General features: G+C 44.1%; 1 protein-coding gene across 9 annotated transcripts in view; it reads left to right on the top strand.

Moving 5' to 3' along the window:
- Positions 1-81: 81 nt before the first annotated feature.
- LOC121197003 (AT-rich interactive domain-containing protein 1B-like) overlaps positions 82-21,876 on the top strand; it is a 166,985-nt gene continuing 145,190 nt past the window's right edge. For all 9 annotated transcript variants that reach the window (XM_041060308.1, XM_041060314.1, XM_041060313.1 and 6 more), the window contains exon 1: positions 82-1,595. In XM_041060308.1, coding sequence (XP_040916242.1) covers positions 348-1,595 — 1,248 coding nt within the window. In that variant the 5' untranslated portion in view covers positions 82-347. The remainder of the gene's footprint in view (positions 1,596-21,876) is intronic.

Below are 21,876 nucleotides of genomic sequence, written 5' to 3'. Positions count from 1 at the left end.
CCTGGAGGTGGATAAGCTGGTAGAGCCCGCTCTCTCTCATGCCATGCTGGGCCACAAGGGCTCCGGGAGACGCTGCTACATATTACCGAGAACCGGGATGGAGGAGAGGCGGAGGGGGGAAGAAAAAAGTTTCGTTTAAACCTGGCAGAGAAACTCTCAACATGAAGCCTCACTGACGCACCATTTCACCACCACCACAGCAACACCAGCGCTAGAACAAAGCTTGCTTTTCCACTGAATATATTTTCACCTCCCAGCTTGTGTTTTTCTTCCCCTCTTGTATTATTTTCTGTGTGCAAGGCTGGTCGGGGCTTGCTGTCACTGCGCGCTGAGATGTTGGAGTGACCATGGCTGCGCAAGTGGCATCGGCTCCGACCAGAACTAATAACAAAAATAAGAAATTGTCCAGCGGTTTGGGTCCGGAGCTCAATTCGGGGAAATCCGGAGGAGGCGGAGGAGGAGGGACCGTACAGCGAACTGGACCGATGCTGGGTGCCGGAGATGGGACTCTGAATAATGTAGACCATCACCGCCGAAACGAGCTCAACATGGTTCATTCAACTTCCACGACTCACAACGCTCCGGACGGCCACGACAAGGATGGGAATAACCTTACGTCCGCCTCGGCGTCGACTAATTCAACCACTTCCTCGATGGAAACGGGTTTGATCGCGAACCACAAGCTGAAATGTATGGGGAGCGGAGATCCCCCTCAGTCCCAGCCGCTGCCGCAGCAGCAGCAGCCGCCGCAATTCGGCCAATTTGCGCCACATCAGCAGCGACAGATCCAAAGTAATAACACCGCCAATAACAACGGTCAGGGGCCCCGTGGGGACAGAGGTATGGATCACCAACACCACGGTGGCAAAGAGAACCTGTTGGGGGGCCAGGGGGAGCCACAGCAGCAGCATATGCCAGGGAAAGGTGAGGGGGACCTCACCTGTAAGCCCACGGAGAGGATGACGAGTACCAGGTATGAACACTCTAACTTGGGGCCAACTAGTAACAACTCTGAGTTTAATAACAACTATTACACTCCAAGGCCTTGTTATGAGCAACATGGCGGACAACAGCAACAAAGCAGTGGGATGGGGATAACGCACTCCTCGGCGCATAACAGCATGGAGAACTCCCACGAAGCAGGGTTCCACAACAGCCAGTACAACCAGTACCCGGCGTACCGGGCGGGCTACAGCGGTGGGGCCTACGGGATGATGGGCCCTTCTGGATGCCGGCAACCTGGGAACATGATGATGGGGAGCAACTCTTCAACAAGCCACGGCAAGTCCCCCCTGGGAGCCGGTTCGGGCGGCTTTCAGAGGTTTCCGGGACAAACTCAGCAACAGCATCCATCAGGAGCCACCCCGACCCTCAACCAGCTGCTGACGTCCCCCAGCCCGATGATGCGGGGTTATGGCGGTGCCTATCAAGACTACAGTGGCCCCACGGCGCAGCAGCAAGCCGGCATGGGCCTGGGGAAAGACGTGGGGCCCCCGTATGGAGCTGCCTCGGCTCACGGCTGGGGTGGACAGCAGAGAAATCACCCTCATTCAATGAGCCCGGGAAACGGAGGACAAGGCCTCGGCAGGACGCAGGTGAGTTTTGGCAACTTAAGTGCAGGCGCTCCGGTGCGCATCAGTGCACTTAAGTTTCCTAGCACTGGTATGTTACTCATAATTGCCAGGTGTTGTGTGTGTTTGTGTGTGTGTTTGTGTTGACCACAAATACAGTCTGTCCAGAAGGTTTAGTAGTTTGTAAGTGAATCATAGGAATATAACATGGGTTAATATTTTTTTTTATCAAGGGGATTTTATGCAAAAGAAAAGCTATTACAACATGTACCTAATTCTCACTTGTGTAGACGTGTCAAATATTAAACCTGCATGAGCTTTAGTAGGCAATGACAGAGAAAGTGAAGATAACCCACGTTTATTAAAAAAAAAAAAAAGCAACCTCATTGATAAGGCTTTTTAAAATTAGCCTAATACAATTAAAAAGCTGCATCAGAAGGAGTGTTTCTGTCACCACATTTAAATAGTTAATATTCCAGTTGAATATTTTTGGCGTTGTTTCATTTTTAGTTTAAGAAAAGAAAAAAAAAACCAACAACACAACATTCGCGTTGGGCAGATTCACTTCACTGCCGACGTGGTGTCAGACACGTTGCGAAACGCCCTGTTTAGAGGACGTGTTGTATTCGAGGCGCTCGTCGAGCAAAGTAAAATATTCCTATAGAAAATGTACATTAATGCTCATAAGAGAAGCTAACGTTCAGCGGTATTTCCAACCTTCTGACTTTTCACCGAATCGGGGGAAAATAAAAAAAAAAAACAAAATCAAACGGACAGTGCCGCCGAGCAAAGACCGCATGTCCCTGTCAGTGCGCTCCGTATCGAGCTGGAGCGCTTCTGCGCGCCTCGTTTATTCCCATGCAGCACGGTTCAGAATTTGAATAGCGGAGGTAAACTGGCTAAAAGCTCTCCGTACTCCTGGCTCACACAGTTGACACCCAGTCTGCCATCTGATTGGCTCCCTGTGGCCCCGCTGGGCAGACTGCACTTAAGAAAAAAAAAAAAAAGGATGATTCTTGCAGGGCTCTTTGGCCATGGCGCTGTTGTGATGCTGCATTCACGTCTTACGGGAATACTCCAGACTTGGAGGCCGTCCAACGCAATAATTGAAGTTTTATGAAGGTTTAGGTTGCTCCTGATAATTAGTCTCATATTTTTTCCATACTGAACAGACGTACAAAAACACTGCAATGTCAGTCCTCAGTGAAAAATAATGTTTTAATGTAGTTAATTTGAAATTATTTACTATATAATGAGGATTGTCCACTTTTGTTTGTGCTATTGGATGTATATTCAGAATGTACAGAAATGATCTTAACACCTTTATCTTTTGCATATGCTATTAATGCATTAATAAACGGTTTGTGCTTTAACATTTTGAAATATAAGGAAAGACTCACTTTTTTTCCTGGAATCACAGTTTTACATAACAACCCCTGAAGCTGACTTTTTCTGTTGGGTGCTGCTGCAGCTGGGGTTGGATGCCTTGCTCGAGGGCACTTGAGCTGTAACAGTGGAAGAAAGTGTTACTAATTATTCAACTGTTCCTTCTTCTGTTGTGGGGTGGGGATGGGGAGTGGGGGAGGGGGCTGCATTCAAGGGTCCCTGGGAGTCCCTGAACCCTGTGCTGAAATATTTCCGGTGTCAGTAGCATGCAGGTCTGCCAGTAGCTGCCAGTTCAGGACTCTGAACCAAAACAATCGCATTGTCTCTCCAGAAGATCCATTTATTCTGCAGTTGTTTTTGATGCACTAAATTATGCACACTGCTGGATGGCACATCTGGACGGCTGGAGGGCTAGGTGGTTGAGCATAGCTTATACTGTCTGCCTCTCGCGAAACAAAAGCAGTTCATTAGCCTACATTGTTTCAATCAAAGGCAATTTGCGTTGGATGCTGGGGAAATGAAGTGAATGTTTTAGCGTGGGAGGGTTAGCTGTGGTATTGATTGTAGTAAATTACGTGCTGATAAGATGGTCACCAGAAACCTACAGTAATCTCACTCCTTACTATAATAATTATTAGTGATTGTGTGTATTGGATATTAAATGTACATATCTATCAACGTCATTTTAAGGAATCTCGGATAGTCAAAGTCTACAGTTATATGAGACATATTCTGAACTAGTTATATTCAGTTTGTTAATGCCAATAATTCCAACAAATCAGCCCCTTAAACAAACCTTCCGTTTAACATTTTATGCTGCAAATGCTTGTGTAAAAATTTTTTTTTCTTTTCAGTTTTCAACTTTAGGAGTAAGTGTATATGCTACTGTGTTTTTTTTTTCTCGACTCTACCAACATTTCAGCAGCAGTATATTCACGCTACAAAAGCCCTATGTTTAATTCATATTTGGAGCAGCAGCACTGCTCTCCTGTGCACTGACAGGCTGTGTGAGAAAGGCGAGCGGTGTAGTGCATAATACTGCCTCCAAATTGGCCCCGTGATATGACTGCGCTTCACTTCAGAGTGCGTTTGGTCGGAGCACGCCTCTGTCACCTGTTGGCACAGTTTCCCCTCTTTCAAATTCAATTTCCCTCCCCACTGCCTCTCTTCAGGGGCAAGCTGTGAGCGAAACGAGTGCACCTCATTTACACCGCTGTCCCCCCCATCCCCCCACCACCACCACCACCACGCCACCCACCTCATGCTCACTTGTCTGGCCACTCACCAAAATGAAGACAGAACCCCAACATTGTGTGTATGTGTGCACACACATCAGAGATACAGGAGATCTATCATTTAGAGGTGTGTGTGTGTGTGTATGTGTGTGTGTGTGTGTGTGTGTGTTGAGTCTGCTCTCTTATCACAATGACATTGTCCTAGTTTTTAAAATTACATTGGCCTGTTTGATTGAGGGAAAACAGTTATTCAGTGTTCTGTTTTGTGACCTGAACGTTTGTTTGCTCTTCAGCTGCTTTAAATCCACACCGTTCCCACTCAGTGTGTGTTTTCTCCTTCCTCACATACGGCTTGTACCTATAGCAGCAAACTGACGGCACGCGTGTGATCCTAATGACTTATTTAAGTTTATATCACAAATGAAACAGCGTCTTCTGTCTCACCCTATATTTGTAACAAGGATCCGTCTGTTATCCACTAATCAGAACACACACAATACACACAGAGAACAATAAAAGTAATTAGTAGATAATAATGAGGGCCTAGCAAGTTGGAAATAGTGTTGTTGCTTAGATAATTACAGCAGCAACTCATTTAAAATCTGACCTAATAAAACAAAAATGAATGGATATCTACAGTTTCTGCTAATTTATCACTATTATGCTCAGTGTTTTGCCTTTGTTTTTTTTTTTGTTTTTTGTTAGAGTTGAAATCAAAGCTCAGTTCTACATATCAAAGACTAAACACAATCCCATCCTTGGTAATGTGCTTACCTTGAAATGATCCCTGCTCGCAGTGCTCTCCAGTGCATACTGTTTACATTTCTCTCTTATGAATTATTAGTGTGATACGAACAAAGACTTTATAATGGGAGCTATGCATCAATGTCACATTGTATTATGCGGCTATCTCAGGGAGCCTTGTGCATAGTGATGGGCCTGACTGTGGCTGCTGGAATTTAATTTATGGTACATGTTCTGCCTCGGACGGACGGCCCATGGGGTCTGGTCAGGAAATGGGCACGCAGGTGTGTTTGTGTGTGTGTTTGGGTGCTTCTTTTTATGGTAGGTGTGTGTTTATAATTTGTGCTCATGTGTGCCTTTGAGTGTGTGTCTCTTCTCTCTGTCTCTCTGTTTGTTTGTTTCTGTGTGTGTACAGGCAGGAGCAGGCTAAAGCCCCTTCGTCAGCACTAAGTAGTCCAACCTCAACCCCACCCCTCTCACGATGTGCCTCTCTCTCTCTCTCTCTCTCTCTCTCTCTCTCTCTCTCTCTCTCTCTCTCTCTCTCTCTCTCTCTCTATCTCTCTGTGTCTCCCGCTCTCTGCCCCCTCCCGTCACTCATTTGTTTATGTTGTTTTGTTTACATCTCTGTCTTGGCCAGCCAACGCAGTGCTGATTAGCAACACTAGAGTGAAATTTTAATTTGCTCTGTTGGGCCCGATAAGGACGCCGTGCAGCGTTTTTCATCTCCCTTGGATGAAACACAGAGCCTGCTTAGGTAATTGGCAGGCCAGGGTTATCCCTGGTCTGCATGTGGTTTCTGCAAAACGCCATTCAATTCTCATTTTGAAAAACAATAATAATAAAAAAACAACTGTCTAGATACATCACTGGACATCAGCTTGTGTATTATTAGCTGGCTAATAAAATAATTGTAGTTTTTCTGCCTGGCCCCCTGTGCACTCACAACATCCCCTGGAGTCAAAGGTTGATGTGTAAATGCCCCGAAGAAAGGATTTAATTACTGCGTGCAGGCGTTGATTTGGTGTCAGCTGTTTCTCAGCTCTGTCTTGTCTGAACTATCGGTGTCAGGAGGGAGCAGAAAAATCAAAAGCAAAGCAATTTTGGGGAAGAAAGTTAATTGTCCATATGGGAGAATTGGACTTTTCCGGTGTGGGTGAGGTTGTTTAAGGCCTTCTGGATTTCATCTTATTGTCATTTTATTTTCATTTCTCAGACTTATTTAGTTGATGTCAGCAGTGGTGGATCCTTCTCTGGACGATCATCTATGAAAACTAGAGCCAGCCATGCTCTGGCATTCTGGGATTTGTAGGCTTTATAAGATTTATCACTGGTCTGGTATGGGGTTAGATGCAGCTGTGGATGAACAAAGACGCCTTTAAAAATGTTACAGCAAACAAATTACAATTTACTGCTCTCCTCTGTATCAGCTGAGTGAAACTGAATAAAGAGGCTTCTTTAATTTTGATCATAGCTACACACACCAGAAAAGAAAAATGATGTCCTTCAATAATTTAACAGTGCTGGACACATTGTTATTGTTCTTTACTTCCAGTTTACACTGACTGTTCTGTGTAGCTTGAGCACTAAAACAAAGAAAAGCTATTATCAGTTTTCCAACAATCATGTTATCACAAATTCTACAGTAGCTGTATATGGCAGAAAATTTGTTGCTTTGCTTATATCATTATTTATTGAACAACTCCACTTCCACTGATATTTATTTATTACAAAAAAATGTAAAAAAAAAGAAAGAAAGAAAACACTGATCCAGAAAAAGTGTAATTTCATTAGCTTCATGCCTTTTTGATGATTTTGTTGAATGCTCATTTGTCTTTTCTATCTGAATAGTTCATGGTTTGCATAAACATACTTGCATGGAGACTTTGAGTCGCTTAGTTGTCTTCTCAGTTGCTGTGCACAGAGGCAGAGAGAGTATAGGAAGGCCAGAGATGTAGACATGTAGGCGATATTTGAAGTGAGTCACATGGAGGGCTGCTGACTTCTCAGGAATGGGCCTGGCCGAGTTCACAGAGAGAGAGAGAGAGAGAGAGAGAGGGAGAGAGAGAAAGAGAGAATCAGTATCTGAACTCTGGCAAATGTCAGCATAGTTAAAAATCCTCTCCCTCTGGATCTCACCCTGCTTCAGCCTTGTGAACGACGCAAAGCAGAAAAAAAAAGAAAAGACGTATTTACAAGTTGTCCCCATTGTATTGTATTGGGTTTCCTCACTTTAATAGTGTGTGTGTGTGTTTGTGTGTGTGTGTGTGTGGCTGGCAGGTCGCCAGAGCTCATGGTGGTGGGTGTCTGTGGTGGTGCCCCAAACCCACCCCACCCCTCCACAGCCAACACCCTGACCTTCACATATGCTAATTAGCCACGTGGAGCGGCTGAATGAAGGCCCCCCCCCTCCCCCTCCATCCCAGATGAGGGGCAATCCTTCTTTCTTTCTTTCTTTCTTTTTTTTTGGGGTGTGTATTTGCTAAGTAAATATATGGCAGTTAGCTATATACGTATTAAACAGATAGTTCTCTGTGCATATTGTTTTCACTTTTGAAGTCTTCTCTTTTTGTTTTCCGTGTTTTCTTTTTAGACACGGTCTCTCCTCTTTTATCTGCCTCGCTGTCCCTGACTCTCAGTAGCTAGCTAGGTCTCCCAAGGGATCAGCAGTCAGTTCAGAGGTATTTAAACACCCGGCATATCCTATTGAATATTTATACACCATACCGAACAGATCTGCGGGCCACTGCTGAAACATTGTCCTGTGCTCACAGGAACTGCTGCCTTCCCCTTCCCTTGTATCCTCTCTGGCCAGCAATAGAGGAAACGGGGAACGTACAGGTCAGACTCTCCAGAAATGAGCAATTTTGTGATTGCAGCAATTAATTCCAATTCAAAGACACAGCTTGACATTTTTAAGATCCAACCAGACTCTGCGTCGCTTTCCTCTTTGTAAATTACAACTAATGGTTCGACAGTTCAGCTATACAAAAGCGGAGAGAAGAGGATAATTGGCAGATTATCCGGGGAGTTATATTTATTTATAAGAATTTAGAATATTTTTGCTGCACAAAATATTATTAGAATTTACGCTTAACTTGAGCAAAAAAAAAATATAACAGAGTGAGCTTGTTTCAAACGAAGCTTAGAGGTAAGGCTGAAACAATTTTTGTTCACAAATCCAAACACCTTTTCTTTGTTTTGTAAATTCAAGCTCATGTTTTTTTATTTACTTTAAAAAGACATTTAGTAGAAAATCTTTTTAAGTAGTTTCTATTTCATTAGCTATGTGTGTTTATTATTACAGGAAGTAACGATGTGTAATATCAGATTGGATGTTATTAACACTTAGGTACTTTTTCTTCATTGATTGGTTCTTACAGAAAAGCATGTTCACATCGAAGCCTGTTTATAGTCCTCACAGTCGCTGTGTGTGTGACTACACGTATGAACTGCACACTGCCACCATCCTCCCATCCTCTCACCAGCCTGTGAGAAAATCATCATCATCAACATGATCATCATCATCACTATCATCCGTCACTTTACACATCAAAGCCTCTGCACTCCTCTCTGTATCCAGACTGTAGACTGTGCACTCCAGTCACATGTCTTGCTGTTTGGTTTGAGTTGATCCTAATCAGCGATGACACAGTGGGACAATTTGCTCAGCTACAAAAAAAAAAAAATATATATATATATATATAAAATACCACCAAACAGCACCAGCAAGGCGCTATCTGTCGTTTGTGAAGCACAGAGAGACAAAAATAGAAAAACGATGGGACACGGACGACGCTCCGAGTTTCTGTTAATGAGTTTTTTCTGTTTCTTCAGGTTGTTTCTTTTTCTTTACGAGTTCCACTTCTTTTTTCTTTGTCCTTTTCTCACACACATGCTCTTAAATATATACTTATGTGTGCACATCTCTCACTGTCTTTTGTGTTGACTGGTCAACCATGTATTTTCCCAGCCACAACATCCTTTCATCTTTCTCCTTTCCTACCGAACCTAGGATTGCCCATTACAGCTTACTGTGTGTGTGTGTGTGTGTATGTGTGTGTGTGTGGGTGGGTGTGTGAACAGAGCTGGTGTGTGGATATATTGTTGATTTATAGACACCGGTCACAGCAGGACACTAGTGGTCACTCCTGGCTGAACGCTACCTCATTTAGATCAATTTTATCACAACAATTTAAGAAAAAAAGCTTCACACCACATCCTCTTCCAAAGACATATGCTCACAGTGACACACACACACACACACACGCATATTTGTAATGTGTTGCAGTGGGTGTGGAGCAGAGATATTTTGTCCTGGTATTTCACTCATTTTCTTGCATTACACACGTCTGATATGGCCAGACCTGTCAGACTTGTGTTTCATTTCAGATTCCAGCCACTGCTCCGACACAAACCGGATGAACTGGATTAGATATCGACAACACAAGTGAACTTTATTTTGGAGTTTAAATGTCTTATTTCTTTAAGATGTTAATTCCTCCAAAGGATATCAATGCGGTTTGCAAGAGCAGATGTTTGCTGTGCACAGTTAATCTCCCTGTGCAACTGTGCCCGTGTGTCTCTGTGTGTTTCTGAGTGCGAGCACGCGTGTGCGTCTCCCTACTCAATGAACATCCATAGTTACTGTTGGCTAAACATTCAAAGGTTACTGTAATGTCAGCCACATGCCAGAGGGGAGTGTGGAATACCACATTAACATAATCCATAGACAACTGTCCCATTTCCAAACATTGGCGTGCCAGGCTGAACGCCATAGCGCTGCAGGAGCACATGACTGTTCGTGCTTCCGCTACGCTGCATGAGCCCGAACGGAGGGACTTCAACACAATGCAGCTTCTCCGATGGAAAGATGTTTCCAAGGAAAATGGCTGGGTGTCACATTTTGGCATTTCTGTCCAGGACAAATAATGATACTTGAACGTGAAATATTCTTTCTGCTCTACCTGAGGCAAAGACTGGCGGCTTAACATTGCTCACACAGTTAGAAAATACACACTGTTTTCTTGTCCAACCAACACTTTGTTGTGTACTGTGAAAACTAATATATCAGCGGGTAGTATTTGATTTGGCAACGATTTGGAATCAGACTAATATTGACCCTGCTGTGAAGTTTGATTCTTTTTCCTGATGTGAAGGTTTGGGTGAAATTTTGTTCTGAATTTTGTTGTGAGTAGATTCACTACAGTGTTACTATGGGAATTTGAGAATAGATTTTTTTCTAAGTTCTTTGCAATTGCAGGAAATGTAGTTTTATTTGTTGTCTTCTAAAGCAGTAAGGCCAATTTTTCCAGCAGTAACTTGTCTTCTTTCGGGAATCACCACAGAAATGAATACAAAGCAACCACTGGACTAATATTTAAAGCATTCAGTGTTAATTAGATGTTTTATGGTAGCTGAGGCGGCTAACATGTTGCCCTCTCACCCGCTGGGGCTGGAGTCTGTGCTGACACTGGGAGTGATTGTTTTGATAATTATGTGTGCATAAGCCGGAGAAGAGGCTCTTTCTGCATTTTGAGAAATACATTTTATATTTACAGCTCGGTTTGACTGCGCTTTCAGCATTGTTTTGAGGGATCCATTGTTTTCACTTGCATAACGGGTATTTTAATTAGTCTGTCTTTGGAAATTCCCTGTGTGTGTTGTGGTTTGCTTTGGACACAGCAGACTCACACAGCTCCCAGACATTTCTCAATGTTTTTACACATTGGCCACATTCCAAAAAGCAGAGTCACGTGTGGAAACTTCTGCAAATTCACATTTTCTCGTCTGCTTGTTTAAAGCATAAACAAGCTCTGCATCTCTCTCTACTGTTCTGTCTCGCCTCTTTTTTTTTTTTCCCCCACCCAATTGTTTCCAAATCTCTTTCTTTCTGTCTTTTGGATGCTAGTTGTGGATGACCTTGGCTGGTGACTACAGTGCCTACTCATTAAGTAGTAAAGATGAATGGTTCCATTATAGCAGGGGGATAAAACGAGCGGGGCCAATTAGTGGTAATTAACAACGGAGAGGGCGAGGCGCTCTGGAGGGCACCCTGACCCGGACTGCGATGGGGGCAGAGGGGAGCAGGGGGCATGTGTGTGGAGGAGGTTTAGGTATATATGCACGTAACACTGTATTAGGGAAGGCGTGTATGTGTACGTGTGTGTCAGTTAGGGGAGGTGATTATAGATGTGTGTGTTTGTGAGTGGGAGGGAAACAGTTATAGTTGTGTGATCAATGTACGTGAGAATGTGTAGGGGTTGAAAATAGATGTGTGTGTGTATGTATGTGATCAATGCAGGAATGTGTATTATATGTGTGTGTATATGAGTAATCAGTGTTGTGAATTTTTTTTTAAGGTTACAGGTGGGATTTGTGGGTGTTTATGGGATATGTGTGTATGTGCTATGTGTACGTTATAAGGCAAAGCTGGGGGCGTGTTTCCTTTCAGACATTCCTGTGTGCTGACCGATGGGAAAATCACAGGGGGATCCGACACCTTTGAACATTTAACGGTGATGGAGGTCAACAGCCGGCAACACCTCTCTTTGACTTTTGACCTCTGATGTGATGTCACTCCCCCCTTGCGCAGCCCTTTGGTGTGGCCAGGGAGCTTGTTAGGCAAAGGTCTGAGAATTAAAAGGCCCTGAAATGCCAAGCCAATATACCATCAGCGCTAATGAACGTTTTGTGATGATTTTTGTTCTTAATTGGGTTTTTTTTTTTTTTTGTGCTGATCTGCAATATTTTAGCATCTCAGCATCAAGGAGAAATTCAAGGTTGTTCACCAAGAGATTCTCTTACCCTCTCTCTGTCTCTTTCTCAGCAGCTGCGCTTGATTTATTCACCCCGCCTACCTCCTGCTTTTTATCAGTTCTTGGGTGAAATTGTCACAGCCGTGTAATCCTTTGGGTGCCACTAACTGGGAGACTTACACGTGTGAGAGTGTGTGTGCGTGTGTGTCTGTATGTGTGTAATGGTATTGGCGGCAGGGTGTCTAAACAGTAGGTAGCACCGGGTCTTGTGTCCAACATGGAAATCTTGGCAAGTCAATAAAGAAATATTCAATATACCTGGGACCAAGGCTGTGTTGTCACTTTAACAGACATGTAAGAATTGGCAGTTAGTGAGAGAGAGCATTCGAAAAGGCTGGAGATTTTTTAAGGTATTTTGCAAAGTGCTCGCAAAGTGCTGCTTTCAGGGCCCCTGAAATTGCAATGCCTGGTAAATGGATGGTTTGAGGAGTATACAATGTATTAGAAGTCAATTGTGCATGGGAGGGTCTATTTTCCATATCGCTAGCCGAACAAGTGTGTCACTGTGTGTGTGTGGCTGTTGCATCTCCCCCTTTCTGGTGCATAGAGACACACAACACACACACACACATTCAGATTGTACCTGCCCCCGCTCGATCTGCTCCCCTGTTGCTCTCGACGTCATGTGCAGGTTTGTCTGTATGGTGGGGGTGGGGGGGTTACACCGCGAGGGCCATGGCATACATCAGAAACCATTACCCATAATGGCCTCTCTCCCCACACCGGCATATCCATTCCCTTTCCCTCTTCTGACATTTATATTATGACAGCTTACATATCAAATATTTAAATAAACAGAATCGGGGGCTTCGGCTGAGGGTTGCCTTGGAGGTGAGGGGGGGGACTTGCAGCAGAGAGAGGAAGGGGATGGATGATGACATTCATTTCCGAAAGGAAAACAAAGGGGGGGGGGGGGGGGGGGGGGGGGGTGCTTTGCTTGGCTCCAATCAAAGCGGACGGAAGAGGGTGGCTTGTTTTTTTCACTTACGCCCGGCAGCGGCGGTGACAGACGGTTGTGTATGCACATGTATGTACCAGTACAAGTGTTAACGTGTGTGTGCACGTTGTCACGGGGCTCATCCGTCAGTGTTTCCTGGGGACGCTGGAGGACGTGGGAGAAGGCCCTTGTGGCTCGTAAAAAGCAGTCCGCCGTACTGAAGCAATATCATTTGCGCGGCAACCGCCAAGGAGATCAGAACACGACACAAAGTGACGGAGGGGGGGAAACAACAACAAGAAAAGAAAGAAAGTGTAATGTAGCAATGAGAGGAGGTGGAAAAAAGAAAGGACAGAGGGAGGGATATGAAGGTGAAGAGGAGGAAGATTTATCTCCTGTTTCCTCAGGAGAGGAAGATGGAGAGAAGGCAGGCTAAAAGTGTGAAGGGGAGAGGTAGAGAATGAAGGGGATAAAAAGAGAAAGGGAAAGGTGTGTGCATGTATATATATAATATATTTGTGTGTGTGTGTGTGTGCAGAGACAGAGTGGTCCTGGGGTGCAGGCGGCCAGTCTTGCGCTGGCTGGCGTCGGTGGGAGGCCCATTACTGTCAGGCTAATCTTAAAATAATTAATTGCGAAGTCGACGCTTTTTAAAGAGTATTGTAATTGAATCCTAAATTAGGCTTGGGAAAGGGGACGCGTCCTGCTTTGCTGCAAGTCTGTTCCCATTCTCTAGTCAAACACACACACACACACACACATGCACACATACATCAGTGGGTCATGCGCACAGGCGGGCAGAAGGAAAAAAAAAAAGACAACAGGCGAAGGAAATGCTAATGAAATGCATATTTGGGGAGAAAGGGGCCATCTATAATTTAGCTGTGCTCTTTGAATGTGAATGATGTGTGTGCAAGCGCTGTGATTTATTTTTGTTGTGCAGAGGGATAATTCTGTCAGAGTAGGCTTTTATTCTTGTAAACAAATGTGGGGAAAAGAGCAGAATAAAAGTGGAGTAATAAAGTAAACAGAATGGTTTGAATACATTTAGCTGCTGGCATGAATAATTTGTATAGGGGACGGAGGGGTTTGATGAAAGAGAGATGACAGATATGAGAGCTGTTATATTGCCTGATGAAATTTGGGGTTAGCCTTCGATTCACTATTTTCAGGCACTTGTTTTCATTCTTGTGTGTGATTTGTTTTTTTTTCCCCTCATGGATTAGTGCTAAGTATCTCTTCCTTTTCCCACACCCGCACAAATAGGCAGAGCATTGCCTTCGCAGAAACATGCACACACCCAACTCGCACCTTATAACCTCTCAAATCCTCCAAGGCCCTTTTGCACTAGCCTCCGCACCGAGGCTCTGCTTAAAAATGAGCAGCTCAATGTGCTTTCACTTACACACACTGCTCTCCCACATGGCTCCTCCTGGATGACCCCTGCAAAACTATAGGCTATAGAACTTTCTGGATCAAAGCTCCGGGAAAAAGGTCTGCCCTCCATAAATGTCGGCCCTGCTCCATAACTCTGGCAGGAGCCCGGGAAGAAAGATGGCACAGGCTGCGGGGTCAGGGAGACAAATCTGCAAGGCAATAATGGAAACTAAGTAGTCAACAGATGCCTGTTGTAAAGGCTAAAAAGTAAAGAAACTGGGTTAATATATAATAGATATAAAAGCTCTTACTGTCATAGTCATTGAGATTATTGTAGATTTGGCAAATTTAACTTTATTTTATAATACATTTGTATCTGTACTTGTCACAACAGCTTCTGATATCTAAAGTATTTGATTTATTTGATCTACTCAGTGTTTACTACACCTTGTAAACACAAAGAGATTACTGGATTAAGCAAACACGTTGATAGAGTCAGATGGTATTTTCTGTGAATGCAGCACAGTGCCTCGATCTCACTTCCACAAACACTCAGGAACCAGTCTAACCACTCCGCCAACATGTTGGCCCATGCCGCCGTTCACCCCCGATGCACTGGGCTCTGCATTTCAGGTTCAGCTTCATAGTCATCTGTATTAAAATCCTAGTTAAAATTGAAAGACAATGAAATTCTTTATCTCTGGCACAAGAATCTGGCTGCATCTGTATGACAAATTAAACGTTCCTCATGCTGTTTTCCAAATGTTTGAAACCTATTCAACTCCTATTTGGCCCAGATCTGACAGCTATAAACTTGGCTCAGAACATCCCATTTTCTCCTGGCTGACTGGGATGAATAACAGCGGCGAGGACAATATTGTGGTCTAGCTGAGCACGGCTGACTCCTCTGTCTCTGTGATCCCTCTATCAATAAGGAACACAGGCCTGTCAGAAGGCCTGCCAACTGTCTGGCTGTCCACGCAGCCTGCTCTCTACGCAACATCTGGACACAGATGGTACACACCGATCACACACTCAAACACACACTCGCACAAAACACACACAGAACACATGTTTTACTGATACTGGCAGACATTCACAGACATGCTGTGCATTTACAGTTGATTAATATACTGATGTGTGTATGTGTGTGCATCCATTCGCACGCATACACGCATTCATATCCACAAATATAGTTTACTCATATTGTTTTCAAAATCATTTTTACTATTGATTGTAGTGCATAAAAACACACATATACTCAAACACACACATACACACATACACACACCTTCTTTCACAGATTTGGACTCATGGTGAAATCTGTGTTTTGCAGCCAAAGGATCTGCTGCCTCTCCTGGGCCTTTAATAAAAACCTGAACATAAAAGGTCGGTCAAGGTTCAGTGTGTAAAACTCCGACTCATGTTCAGGGTATTTATTCTGGTCACATATTGGCTTTCTCTGATATAGATTCTGTAGGTGGGTTTGCTGTTACTAAATGCAGAATTTAATGACGGTAACATTTCGCCATTGTTTCATTTTATTTTCATATAGTGCGAAAACAAATGAGGCTAATGGAAATGAATAAAGAATTAAAAAGGGATGGATACCATTCAGGAGATGTACATAGACAGTCATTTTCAACGTGATCATGTCCAAATCTAATTAAGGCCCTTTAATTGCAAATCACTCAATTTTCCCAGTCATATGTTATTCATATGGTCTGGTGCAGCCAGTCCACCATAAACATAGCTGCCCTGGGGCTTAGCAATAATGGGAGTGAATGTTGGAGTTCAGTGTGAATCAGGGGTGTGTATGTGCAGTCAGGCCATGCATCAGGGCTCCCACAGGCCTGGAGCCTCTCATTGATCGACCCAGCTCCCCCACCTCATGTTCCCAGCCAGCTTCTGTGATTGATTCCCAGTCAGGGCCCAGGAGATGGGAGGCCTGGCCCGGGCTCATAGAGCCTGGGGCCTCCCAGAGGGTGACCTGGAGGGGCTGCGGGAGGAGGGAAGCCTATTTCCAGGGCCTGTAACCCAGGTCGAGGAGCCCATTTCTGGGGAACCCGTCACAGCAGGGTGGAAGAGTAGAGGCTCACATTCATTACAGGAGAAAATTAAGGCCACGTCTGCTGCTGCTGCTGCTGCTGCTGTGACTGCTGTATGAAGGTGTGTGTTTGGGTGGGTGTGTTTGTGGGGGTGGGGGTGGGGGGGGTACCACTGGAGTGTGTGTGTTTGAGTGTATGCAAGCAGGAGGTGAAGAGGTTAAGAGATACTGGTGCGAGGGGGTTTGGGGGCAAAGAACACTACCATAACATGCTATTACACAATCTATCATAGCCATACACACACACACACACACACATACACTGTTCTACTACCAATGAAAACTGGAATAAATTTTCAGGCTCCAGTTACAATATTCAGGCCTCTAACCTGCTGTGTTTGCATCCACATTGAATATTGCTGTCGCACATCAACAGGCCCCTCTCCATGTCACTTTATGATGGTTGAGCGGAGGGGGGAAAAAACATTATATGAAAATCAATTTTTTTCTAATTAACTTTGTAAATTTCCCGCTGAGCTATCAGAAGTGGGGGCCTCGTGTGTCGTGCCGAGTCCGATAATGAAATCAATTTGGTTCAAATTGTTTCAGGTGACTTTTAATGAGTATCTAATATCCGCCTAAGGAAGGAAGGTCAGGATATCTGTTTGTTATTTGTGTTTTTGTGTTGTTGTTTTTTTTTTTTTAAATGATGGATCACCCAGAGGAGAAATATGGATGGTTCCACCCTGGAGGACTGGGCAGTCCTCCAAAACAAAGAGCATGAATGTAAATCCTTGTTTTTAGTGGGGAACCTCTTTAACAGCACCACGGGTGTGACCTAGTTTGACAACTTGCTTTTTATAGACGCTGTACATTTGCTTTTTATTAATTCCTTGATAAAAGACTGTTTTTTTAATTGGAGTAGTAAGCCTGTGTTTCTGGAGCGCCAAACAAAATCAAGGAGGAAAGGTAGAAGGGAGCTTAATAACAGGAAGTGGGACTTATTGTGGACTTGCTTTAGATGGAGCTTTCACATTCATAATTTACTCTCCTCCCTCTCCTTCAATGGGCAGCCTCCCAGCCTGAGGAGCTTGTTAAGCTTTGCCTTACAGGGAAGACTAATGGATGGCAGAGAAAGCCCCCTCAGGACCCTTTAGCATCGTTTCTGTTGGTCTGCTCGCTTAGTATTCACTTATGTATTTTTACCCTACTCTGAGCACAATATCATGAATAACCATTGCTAATTCATAAACACACTTGGCGATACGGGACCTCGTTCATAATTATCCAAGCTGTAGAAACGCAGTTCCTCTCCAATACCATTCCATTAGCAAAGGTGGTGATTTGCTTGAATAAAGGGGGGAATCTAGCCTGCATATTTAATACCAGCATTTCGGCTCGGCTCCGGGAGACGTAGGAAGCAAAAGGGCAGCACATTTACTCAAATAGCCTGTTCCCTCTCTCTTTGGGGCAGATGGAGTTATTGTTATTTTCCTCCCTCCTGCCCCTTTTCTCTCTCTTTCATTTGGTTGTGTAACAGCATCTCTCCATGGGGTTCTGCGGGCTGGGGAAGCATTCCTCTCGTTCCACCATGGCCCTTAGATGAAATAGGCTTTTTCGCCAGCTCTCCTCTGTCCCAGGGTCACGGCAGGCAGGGAGCACATAGGACTGAGAGACAAGAAAAGACTGGGAATGTAGCGAGGCTTTCACTCCTCCACATCAGTAACAGATTCTATGGAAATAGGCAAGTGGGAGTCACATGGGACTGCTGTGAGAGCATGGCTGTCTGAACCAAAGTTCCCAAAGGCATAACCAGATTACCTCAAAATTCAATAGAATATGCTGCTAAAATTACAGCTAGGCTTTCTTTTTTTAGTTTAACATAATCTGAATTAAAAAACAGTGATATTTAATGTTGACAGAACGTACCTCCAAGACTAGAGCTGTGAAGCAAGCTCTGAGCTAGGCTAGCATGGCCAGTGAATCCCCAAGATACCAGACAAGCAGATCCCACAGCGACCCCAGTGACAGGGAGAGAGAGGGGTGAGACAAAAGTTTTGTCTGCCACGCAAGCGTGGAAGAAACTGGCCAGGTTAGAAAACTACTGGGGGCTGATATTGAACAAATCAAGGATGACAATGCAGGACTCCAAACAGACATGGACGGCATCCTGCAAAGGCTATAGGAAGCCAAAAGTCGAATCTTACTGCTAGAAAATAAAAATGTAGAGAGGCGCCAGAACCTGAGTTTGGATGAAGTAAAAGAAAGGCTTGGGGACGACAAACAGGCAAAATGGGTTGATTTGTTGCAAAGTTTGTCACATGGTTTGAAAACATATGCTCAGTACATGTTACAGCAGTCAGCGTGTTAGAAGAGAATAAAGAATTTTGATCTTTGACCAGACTTGAAAAACACTACAAAATGTCCCCTGGAAAAAGTGCTGTTTTTTTTTCTAACCAGAACCTGCACCAGTTTATCTTCTTTTATCCATTAGTCTACTCTACTCTACGTGTTATAGAGTGAAAGTCTAAATAAATTCAGTCCTCTTCAGAACTACATCCTAGCAGGAGATTTGACTGGCAAATTTGCAGTCTCTGTTCTTCCACACACGTTTCCTCTGCTGTTTGCAGACAACTGCATTTTATTTGTTTTCATTCTCTAATGGTGTGTCGCCTGCATGTCAGGCGCATCTCGTTTTGTCATTGAGGGTTTTTTCTTTTTCTTTTTTTTGTCGCTGCTTCTTTCACTCTCATTCTCGACGAAGGAAAAGGGCTCCGGTGACCCTGCGACCCCAATCTCACTTGAGACAGATGAAGCAGCCCCTCTCCTTCTCCTCCCTCCCTTCTCCCCTCTTCTCTCCCATCCCCCACCTCCCCTCTCTTAATGACGTCTTTGTGCTGGCCGTGACGAACCGAACGCTCTACAACTTTTCCTGATGCACGTGGGAGGGGATTGCAAGGGGCGGGTGTGTTTCTGAGCGCCCTGATGTATGTGTGTGTGCGCGTGTGTTTGTGAGCGGTGTAAATATTGGTGTCAAACGCAGAGGGCACACCGATCAACAGCTCCGAGGACAACGCAGGAGAGAGACCAATTATGTGCGTTGCGCCAAACACAAAAGCACGCCGGTCAGCCGCATAACAACAGCCTGTTATCTGGCTTCTCTCTGTCTGCCTTTCTTTCTCAGCTCATAGCATCATTGCCAAACATACATTGGGTATGTATACACCCCCCCCCCCCCCCCCCCCCCCATCTTCCTCTATGGCTGTCACTGCCTGCACCTCCTCATCTCCTCAGATGATTTCATGCCTCTCATTGCTAGCCAGCCTTCATGCCTAGCTGCCTGTGCCATCCAGGCATACTGGGCTGAGGAAAGGCAATTTGGCTCTACCCAGCTCCCCACGGACCCGTGCTACTCTTCACACTGTCATTCGTTACGAGACTTTTTACTAACAAGGCGTGCGTACTGAGATGCAGGATGAGATTGTGTTTCAAGGCATAATTCACTGAATTTGGTCCTCTTAGCGATGCAGCAGTCACAAGGGAGCACCACCACCATGCACACAGCTCAGTTACTTCACTGCACACTTACACAACAAGTTCTGTTTTTAGGTTGGGACAAATTGATAAAATTAAAAAAAGAAAAGAAAAGAAAAGATCTGTCAAGGCTAAGGGTTTTGTTTCACTCTTTTGTATTTAGTTAACTTTGTTGAATCCTGTGAAATGAAGTGCTGAACCAATACCATAGAGTGATCTTTTCCTCATGGAGGCCGGGCAGGGAGGAGTTAACAGCACGCTGCTCCTCTCCTCTCCGCTTGATGACATCAGTATTGTCTCTGCATCCATGAAATTAATTTTTCTAATCTTAGTCAGCAGGAGCGGGGGAATTTGCACACATTAATATGGAACTCGATCTGTACTCGCCCACAGCTGCAGTCTCTCTTCTCCTCTTTCTCCCTCTCCCATCTTTTCTGTTTTCACCCTTTCTATTTTTTCCTTTCTTTTCCTGCTTGAAACAGTAGGCCCAAATGCGCAGGGTTTCAAGCCTGAAACGCGGAGCTTTGTTCTGGAGGCCGAGGTATCGCCGGGCCCCGCAGTGTAATAGGAATTGGAGAGTGCTCTGCTGCATGTTTTAAATAAATAACATAAAAGACAATGCTGATTGTCCCAGCAGACCAGCCGGCTCTGGCTGCAGCATGTTGATTCTCCGGAGACAGACGCGGCACAGAGGATAAAGAGGATCCGTTGACATTAATTATCCTTATTTGTTTCTCCTCACAAATACACACAGGCTGAAATGGATTCATTACACAGGAATAAAAGCTGGGATTCTGTAGTAGTCTCTCCGAGAAAAAGAGAAGATAATCAATACCAAAAAGGCATCTTGGGGCTAATTTTCATACACAGCCAGGTTTGATGCATCTTTTTAAGGTGATACTCAGAACCATTTTCACATGGTACTAATTTGCGTGTGGAGTGCCAAATAGGTCGTTACACCTAATAGCAGAAAAATACGAGTCCTGTTCTTTTTGCACATCACACTGAAGACTCAGGAGTATCCACACAGCTCAGTATGGTGAGGTATAAAGAACCGGTACTACTGTGACCTGTCCAACAGGAAAAAGCTGTTGTCGCAGACAGCATTAAACCACCAGGTGATATAAGGGATCATAATAGTTCACTAAATTGCTCTTTTGAGGTTCAGACAATATCTGAAGTAGCCATCGCTCAATAAAGCAGCTTGTAGCCCATAAAGAACATATGAAGGAACATCTTTTATTACGGTGTTGCTTGTATGAAGGCCGCCACGCTGTTGAAGTCAGAAAAAAAAAACAAAGGAGTGGAAACACTAATGCCCTATAGGCTGATACCTGTAGCAGCAGCAACGCTGATCTCACTGTTTTGTTATTACACCTGCTAAGCGAGTGAGCCGGACTCTGTTTCCTGTGTGTATGTATTTGTGTGTATGTATTGTAAATAACTGAAATGAAGGGATCATGCGGACAGGTGATGATTTGGTCATCTAGTGTGAAGGACAAGGATAGCAATAGCCACAGGGACACAGTGTGTGAGTGTTTGTGTCTGTGTGCGCCTGTGCCATCCCTGCTCCAACATGTTCATTCACCACGGCTGATAAATCAGAGTATTTTTTTTTTTAAATAATTCCAGCATTCAAAATGAAATTGGAATAATAACCATTTACCAATATTGTTTTATGTTTGTTTGATCCCAGTGTGTGTCTCATAATCCACATATCTAAGCCTTTTGTGTCGAGCATTTTGTCTCTTTCTGATTAACAACTTAGCACATTAAAGCGAGAAGGAGTAAAATTATTTTCGCAACATAAAAATGCTGTCGATTGAGCTCAGAAAAGCAATTTAGCAGGTTTCACCCCACAGTAATTTCACCCATGTTCTGTTTTAATGGCTTTGTTTTGGGAAAAAAAAAGGAAAGAAAGAAAAAAAAAAGAGAGCCAGAACACTGGAGAGGAGTTCATAAATTGAATTTTAAATTTAGCAGTTGAATTACTATTGTCTCCCATGCCTCCCTCCTCCCCTCCTCCATTGAATGGCATGCCCAGATGAACAAAAGTGAAAAACACATTTGAAGAAAATAAAAAACTATTTCTGTATATTCCCTCTAGTTTTTTTTTTTTTTTTTTTTTTTTTTTTTTGCTGCTGTCCCTCCTGGCACAAACACGATTCACTTCGTGTCATATTCATAATTTTTTTCCTAAGTACAGCCATTTCTCTGAGGGGATAAAAAA

Source organism: Toxotes jaculatrix, chromosome 17 (genome assembly GCF_017976425.1).
Source record: "Toxotes jaculatrix isolate fToxJac2 chromosome 17, fToxJac2.pri, whole genome shotgun sequence".
In the NCBI taxonomy this organism is placed as follows: domain Eukaryota; kingdom Metazoa; phylum Chordata; class Actinopteri; family Toxotidae; genus Toxotes; species Toxotes jaculatrix.
This window is presented reverse-complemented; position numbering and strand designations above follow the sequence as displayed.